This window comes from Osmerus mordax, chromosome 7, assembly GCF_038355195.1.
Source record: "Osmerus mordax isolate fOsmMor3 chromosome 7, fOsmMor3.pri, whole genome shotgun sequence".
Taxonomy (NCBI): Eukaryota; Metazoa; Chordata; class Actinopteri; order Osmeriformes; family Osmeridae; genus Osmerus; species Osmerus mordax.
In genome coordinates this window covers 18,497,667-18,506,214 of record NC_090056.1, presented here as the reverse complement: position 1 = coordinate 18,506,214, position 8,548 = coordinate 18,497,667, and the positions used below count along the sequence as shown (strand labels likewise).

The window sequence follows — 8,548 nt, the reverse complement described above, 5'->3', positions numbered from 1 at the left end:
GAGTTTAAATTTAAAGGCAAAAAAAAAAGAACAAATTGACTAAATTAGAATTCCATTACGGTTACAAAACATAGAAAGTAAGTCATTAGTATACTGAAAGGTAAGCTTGCAGTCCAACTCTGAACATCTTGATGCAACCCCCTTGTCCATCTGCTGTCAGGATCTGGATCCATAATCTTCTAGATCATTCCGGCCAACCAGGGAGGAAGGAACAATCCTACAGTTCCCAGAATGCACACCAGTACAAACATCCAGAGGAAGATTCGATCAATAACCATGGCAACGTACTTCCAATCTTCCTTCACCTGTTGGAAGAATAATAGAATTGAGGTGGTCTTTTCAAAACTGGTGTCATGCCACATACATTTTACAGGCTGTCAATTTCTGCCCTTGATTGATTTCTTGGATGAATGGCTGATCTTTTTTCATTACAAGGGAGCCATCTCTTAAATGTCAGTCATTCTTGGCCCATGAAAAATTCAAGGGCAAAATTGTCAAGCCTTAATTGTTTCAAACACAGGAATGCTCTGACAGGGGCTACAATATGCTTCATGGAGCATGAACAGCAGTCATACATTTTAAGAGTCGGCGTTCAAATTCCCAATACTATTTTCAAGGACCCTATCTGTCTCCAAATTCCATCTAATCAATCCTTTAAATTTACAGTCACATTTTAATCATAGTTTGTCTTCCAGTAATACATTTCAAATAGCTTATAAGCAATTCTTCTTAATTGTAAAAAAAACCCAAACAATGGTCTGGTTATGATTCAAAATAATAAGGAACTAATTTTGCCCCTCATGAAGGACACTTGAAAAGACATACGCTGTTAAATTGAGAGCAGCCATCCATGAAATATGAATGTATCTAGAAAGAAAAGTCTCCAGTCTCATCTTATCAGAATACCTCAGAGCTTTGCCAGCTATCTACTGTGTTAACCCCCTATTTTCACTTAAGTTTTATCATTTAAATTGATGTTGTCTAATTTGAATGAAATTAAAACATGACTTGGCATAAAACCCTATTTAAACCCTAATAATTTCAATATTTGTCTGTACATAGTGTAAATGGTTATACCAGGCACAATCTGTAGCTGGGCGTCTCTTCAGGGGTTTATATGCTTTCAAATGTTTGGGGCACTGATGAAGTGGACTTTCAAGATAATTTTAGTCAACATCTTGCCATTTGGTGTCCATGGTCCCCGTGCAATAACAACTAAGCAATCAAAGCTCTTTGAAATGGCAGTAGAAACCCAGAGAGAACATAATATTAGAACAGGTCATGGTAGATGTTGACTTAAATTACTTCAGGGAGATGAAGTTGATTTTATAAGAACTCACTGAAAAGTCAGCATCTTCAGCCCTGAGGTGATCTGCGATGTATTGCACCCCCTCTATGGCCCGCCTCATCGCTGGCGACATCCTGAGAACCATAGAATCCGGCAACCCTGGGTTCTTGGCAACTTCTGTGGATGAATCTCTGGCTAGGTGGTCCACGGACACCTGTCTCCTCTGTCTGGAGGTCATCGGAATCCCCAGCCCCTCCCCACCCCCGTTGCCTCCCCCTGCGTCCAGACAGCAGTACTGGAAGCTGTTTGAGCGACAGCGGTGTGCAGCTCTCTGCGGGGGGTCCACGTGGTGATCGCACATGTGCTCCACGCTGAGGGAACGGCCTTTAGGAGCCAGCGTCCCAGGCTCGTCTCTGGGCAGGGTGTGGAGGGGTCCCAGGGGCAGGGGGACAGAGGACGACGAGGGGCCAGAGGAAGGAGGAGAAGTGGAGGAGGGGGAGGAGGTGAGTCCCAGTTGCAGAGGCTCTTCCACGAGCATCGAGTACTGGCTGGATGGGGATCGGCAGAAAACCTGGGGCTTCATGGGATGCTTCTCCAGGGGTAAACCCAAAGGAGGAGAGGAGGTCTTTGGAGGGGAGGCGACCTGGATGTTGGGGCTGTCGGAAGGGGTTGCTGGAAGCATGTGTCCCTGTTGCCCCATCTGACTGAACTCTTTCTCCAAGCCCAACCAAAAGGTTGGGGAGTGACTGGGACCCTCAGGCTGGTGCATCATCTCTATGAGCTTCCTGCAGTTCTGCTTGGCTGTCGCCGGGGGCCTCTTCATGAACAGGACCCGGGGAATCAGGTCCAGGAAGACCCTCCTCACCCACTGGGGCATGCCGTGGGTGCGCGGCGACCGGTGGTGCACGTTCAGCACAAACACGGTGATGATGATGGACAGAGTGACGAAGATCATGGTGAAGAGCAGGTACTCCCCGATGAGGGGGATGACCAGGGAGGTGGAGGGGATGATCTCGGTGATGAGGAGGAGGAACACGGTGAGGGAGAGGAGGACGGAGATGCAAAGGGTGATCTTCTCCCCGCATTGCGAGGGCAGGTAGAAGACCAGCACGGTGAGGCAGGAGATGAGCAGGCAGGGGATGATGAGGTTGATGGTGTAGAACAGGGGGAGTCTCCGGATGATGAAGTAGTAGGTGATGTCTGGGTAGATCTCGGTGCAGCACTCGTATTTCTTGGTGTTGTACTTGCCCACGGCGTCGATGATGACCCACTCGCCGCTCTCCCAGTAGTCCATCTGGTCCACGTTGCTGTCCATGCTGATCAGGTCGATCTTGGCACGGTCGTAGGTCCACGAGCCAAACTTCATCTTGCAGTTCTGCTGGTCGAAGGGGAAGAAGGTGACGTCGATGGAGCAGGAGGACTTGTAGATGGCCGGGGGTGTCCACTTGATCCTGCCGTCGTAGAACAGGTGGGCTTTGGTCAGATGGGTCACTGCAAAGTCCCCGTCAGCGCTTTGGGGACAAAGAAGGAGGTTGAAGAAGCTGCTGTTTGGTGTCTCGGTGATGTGAATGGACTGTGTGCTTGGGTGTACACCAAGCTTGTTAGCGACAAGAATCAGGAGGTTTGCAAATGTCACATTCACCGTTCATAAGACATGCATTACTGTAAAATACCTACTGAAACGGGCTGTATGTATTTTCACAGTTTTCGGGCTTAAATCAACTATGGCTGAACAAATGTTGCGTTCAAAACACATTACACAAAACTAATGAAGACAAACCACTGTTCAATTACTGGTGCATGTGTTTATATTTCCCTTGGGTTGGAAGCATGTATCCCCAATTGTAATATGCCTGCTGTCAATCATGGATTTAATTACTACACACAAGTAATCAACTGAACTCTGAACTCAGTGCTTGTGTTCTACAACATGTTTATTTGTTATTGGAAGTAAAAGGGCAAATATATGCCATTCTCATAATAAACACATTCACAATATAGGATGTACCAAATGAGTGGCGTGCAGCAGTTATTGAGATGCTGTCGCTAACCCCTATTTTGTAATGTGCTTGCAGTGTTAAGAGAAAAAGAAGGCAGTAGGCGTCAGTCAAAGTGATCCATGTTCACTGTAACCCATCCAAACACATCCAATAACATTCCATTTCCATCCTGTGATTTCTAGACTAATGTATTGCTTGGTACGATGTGCTAAGTTTTGTTTATGACCAGACCCATTAAGGTCGACCTGATTTGCATTTATCTTCTTCGTATTACATTTCGACATTGGCTCAGGACAAAATATTTGGCGCAATAATTATCTTTAAATATAAACGGCAATACACTTCAAATTTCTTTGGATCTACATTAGTCAGTCTGGCATTTAGAGACTGAACATTACTGTAAGTAAGTAATGTCAAAAATACTTTAACAACTTTGTGCAACCCAATGAATCTGTTCCTAAAACTGATTAAAAGAAGCTTACTACAGTTATCAAGAACAGCCCACATCTGAGTTATATTAAGCCCTGTTTCATACTATCATCTGCTGCTTCATAACAAACAAATCAGGGAGTCAGGTGGCGGAGCGGTTAGGGAATCAGGCAAGTAATCCGAAGGTTACCAGTTAGATTCCCGGATGTGCCAAATGACGTTGTGTCCTTGGGCAAGGCACTTCACCCTACTTGCCTCGGGGGGAATGTCCCTGTACTTACTGTAAGTCGCTCTGGATAAGAGCGTCTGCTAAATGACTAAATGTAAATGTAAACAAATACATAATACGTAATAAAACAGTGTGTTACGTCTGCTATTAAAAATATCAGTCATTTCCCAACGAAACTTGTGTGCCAGCAGTCCTTACTTGTTGTACAGCACAATGTCTGGTCTCCATATGAGCTCTGAGGGGATGCGGATTGAAGTCACGTTCTCATAGTCCTCTGGGTTCCAGCGAAGCTTGTAATCGTTCCACTCCTGAGGGAGAGGGAACAGGAAGCACATCAAGATCTTCATCCTGTCACCTAGGATTTATCACACTACCTACAGTTCACACCCGCTCTCACTGTGTAGACAAACACCAAGGCAATTACACACCTCGGCAAGTTGATATTACTATTTGTGTGCCGGTTATGCACTGATGATATGTTGCTTTAGATAAAGTTGTTAGGTAAAATGAATAAAATATACAGTCAAATGTGAACAGCAGCTGGTGTACTATCGAATCTATACGCACTTGTTTCACCCAGACGTTTGTGGTCATCATCTGGTTCTTTTCATCCTGTGTTCACAGACAGACAAGGTTTTGTTGAATCACATATCACATCACAAAACTCTCCCAGGACCAAACCCCATGATGCTGCCATCTCCCCAAACTCGAGGAGGCAACACGAACAAACGCATGAACAATTGATAAACATATACAGCTATTTATCAAAAGAAATTAGGTGGGTTTCCTAGGTCTGTTCAGTGTGATAAGGAATGGAGGATTCCTCAGTATCTCTGGAGTAGAACTGTCAGCACTCTGCTATCTCCAGCCCCCTGTTCCCCAGCCCTGTCGTCCTGTCTCAGAGGCTACACAGTGGAGCGTTCTCTGGGAACAGCGGGCTGCTTGCTCTACCCAGACTCCCCCTCTCCTCCAGACAGCAGCCAGGCGGGTGTGGAGAGCCCGCATTTAATTATGTGTCAACCTCGTAACCAAAGTTCCCGGGAGGATGCACAGTAAAGAAGTTTAATCTAAAGAGCTGAGTTAATGAGGAAGAATAAAAAGGCTGAGAAGACGATTTTTGTATTTCTTTTTTTTTGGGGGGTGGGTGGGTGGGGTGGTGGTGGTGGGGTGCTTTTAAAACGCAGCATTGTTGTGTAAATATCTTCCACCTACAAAGTGAAGCACGTGTTTTTCTTCAGAGTACACGGATCAAGAAGTTACCTTATTGAGACTACAAGCTGACTAAGCCTGGGGGGGGAACCATGTTCTGACATACTCCACAGTGGCAGCAAGACAAGCCGAACTCGCAAACACAAGCAGAAACACACTGAGAGGTCTCACCACGTCGATGAGCTGAGCGATGGAGAGGCCGAAGTGAACCAGAACCACGTCGGAGATGTTTGCCACGGGCCGGGACAGCTTGTTGTAGCGCACAAACAGGTTCTGGAGCAGTCTCTCCTCCGCGTGGGCCTTGGGGCCGCCCAGCAGACACACTGGAGGGAGGAAGGGGTCCGGGGGGACAGACGGAGGCCACAGTTAGACACAACTTGCCCACGTCGACTTATATATCGACTGAACACCAGCTCCTACTGTGGCTCACACATTGGTGTTGACTTTTGTATCGACTGAACGCCACCTATTACTTTGGCCCACTGATAGCTGTCGACTTTGATCTCGACTGAACAATGCCAAGGTGAAATAGCACAAAATGCCTACACAATAGCTACAATACCACTAACTGTTCTGGAAGCTACTTTAATTATTGTTGCCTGTCAGTTATATTCTTTGTCTGTATATTCTAGTTGTTTTGGTTCTTGGATACAAAAGGAATGCCTGAGTGTTGAGATGTAATAAAGCTGAGTGTATCTTCACATCAGCAATCATTTCTTTCTCCTGACACTTGTCTCCACCAGCTATTTTGGTCCAGACTTTTATTTGCTTATCTGACCATTAACTCTTTCTGGGGTCATTAATATTATAGCAGTCACTCTTCTGTCACAAGTCAGAGATGGGTTTTCTCCTTTCAATACACTCTCTTTGTTAAACCGCTACATTTAAATTGAGTAGAAAACACTTAGCAACAGGACTGTCCTCATCTAAAAATAGGGAACCATTAAAGCCAGAATCTGAGAGGATAAACTTACATTATTGCAGATGTCCCCCCCACCAAAGCGGCAATATCTATAATGAGTTTCTTTCAAGCAGACAGGACACTCTGCTATGGAGAGGAGGTGTAATCTAAAAGTGGGTGACCTCTACTGTACGTAATACTGACATATGGTAACTCAAGCCTGTATCAGATGAGAAGGAGCCAATGGGACCAGAGGAAGGAGAAGGCGTGACGGGAGCAAAGAAGGGAATATGAATCCCATTCTGGGGACGTCTGTCGCGTATCCGTGGTGATGTGCTGATGGAGCGACCTGATGAGACGCCTCCCTCCGCCCCTCTCCCACCCCTCTCACACCCCTCCATCTCTCCACCCCTTCATCTCTCTATTCCTCTCTCTTTTTTGTTCTTTCTTTGGGCTCAGTTGAGGGAACTCAATTGCTCTTTTTCAGACCCTTCTCACCATACCGCAGACCAGAACCTCACGAGGTCTAGGAACAATTAAGGGGAAATCACAAAGCTTGGGGCAGGGACATTTTAAATCTTTCTTTTTTTTTTTGGGGGGGGGGGCACTCTATTGTCATTTACAATAGAGAGTCACATTGGATGGATGCTTTTAATTACAGCTGCAACCCACTAAGTAACATCTATACATCATCACGTTGAAGCGCTGTGACTGGACATCATCCTTAATCAGAGGTGCCTATACTCGTTAAGTATTGACGTCAAATTGGAAACACAGCTGGACATCACTTGGTATGCTGGCTGTGCTCTCCTCTCCTCCTCTCTCAATCATAGCTGATGGGCTGTCCTTCACTTGCCTGAAATCTGGCATCCTCCTCTATTTTTAAAGGCCTGGGATCAATATCTTATTAGATAGATATACTTTCATTTTGCTTTCTTCCTGTTTACACCTGAGTCTGTCTGACATAGCCAAACACTCTGACAACCTTGGAATGTTTTAGAACTTTAGAAAAAAAGTAACTGTAAAGTAGCTGTTTGAAGGTGTGCTTTGGCTCATAGTAACATCCCTGCTTCATCACTCGAGGGAAGAAAGTGATGGAAATCAATCATAGAAAGTTAGAAATATCTATGATGATAGTTAAATAACAACTCAAATAATGACTCCAGTGTATATATTATATGAATACAGACTGAAGAATTAATAAGTAAATGCATGTCCTGAAGATCCAATTTGTTTTCAATAGTTTGGTTGAAATCAGGAAATATTTATATGGAGCAAAGGAACCACGATACATAATATTTAATCTTCTAACATATCTCATAATTTCCTGAAAAGTAGATACATAAGTCTGTAAACAAACAACACTGCAGCAAAGGGAGCAGATTTGCAAGCAAAATATTTCAGATGTGTTTAAATTCTTCACCATTTATTCTATTTTAATGTGTTTTGTCTTTGTTCTCCATGCCAGGAAGTGATGTCGTGCTGCAGGTGAAGGTTCCATTGGATTATGATGTACGTGCATCAGGTCACCACTGGTGGACCCAGTTCTGTCCCAGTTTGATAAATGCTTTTTCATTAACCAATATTGGTCGAGCCGCATATTACAATATGAATATACTGATGCAAATAAGTGCTGCACCACAACCAAACACTTAACTCTTATTGCTAATCTAACAGTGAATGTGGAGACTGCTTTTCGGAGACTCCAAATCTGAGTTAAGATCATTCTAACCCAAGGCTGCAAAGCATGCAAACTTTTCAACAGAAAATGGAAATTGAATGACAGTGGTTCTACATGAACATTAAATAATGACATAGATAAATTATCATGGGAACCACTAAATATGTTCACGGTCATGATAACACCAACTTCACATCTCACAAACCATCAACAAAGTGGCAGTACAAGTACATTTCAAGGCATTTCTTTTTTTCTTTCCTTTCTTTTTTTACAGCGAATGCCAGAAATATTATTAGAAAGAGAACAAATATTCAAACAGTATTTACCTTGAGAAGGGTGGACGAAAACAAGCAAACTCAACATCCGTAGGCACCTGGTCAGATTCATAGTGGAAAAAACAATACCCGTTTTCCTTCTCTAAACTCCCTCCGACATTTGGTGGTCGTTCGTCTCCACTTCCAGAAGGATAATCCTCATTCAGAGACACGAGTCAGCAGCCTCCAACTCAGACAATGCAACAGATGGCAAGAACCCGCGGCAGATATACAGGTAGGTACTGTAGGGTTTTCAGAACGCCTTCAACCTGCAGAATGAAGGGGTCATGTCAATCTGAGTGGTTGTGGAGGACAGGGCAGTGCTCTCCATCTCTCTTGAGGCACTAATCAGATCAGCATGAATATGAATAGCCACGAGCGTCCTGCTGTTTTTCTTAACTCCACATCCTAACTGACTCCTCGATCTTCCCTCCTTTTGAACAAGTGTGGTTTCTCATCCTGTCCTCTTCTCCCTGCCTCTCTCTCTTTCCCTCTCT

The 8,548-nt window shown here is 44.4% G+C and overlaps 1 protein-coding gene across 1 annotated transcript; it reads right to left on the bottom strand.

Moving 5' to 3' along the window:
• Nucleotides 1–179: 179 nt before the first annotated feature.
• Nucleotides 180–8,124, bottom strand: chrna4b (cholinergic receptor, nicotinic, alpha 4b). The gene is made up of 6 exons (XM_067239284.1): nt 8,064–8,124; nt 5,327–5,478; nt 4,514–4,558; nt 4,145–4,254; nt 1,341–2,799; nt 180–305 (listed from the first exon to the last, which is right to left on the bottom strand). Exons 1-6 carry the CDS (start codon nt 8,122–8,124, stop codon nt 180–182), a joined length of 1,953 nt encoding a protein of 650 aa, XP_067095385.1.
• Nucleotides 8,125–8,548: the final 424 nt, after the last annotated feature.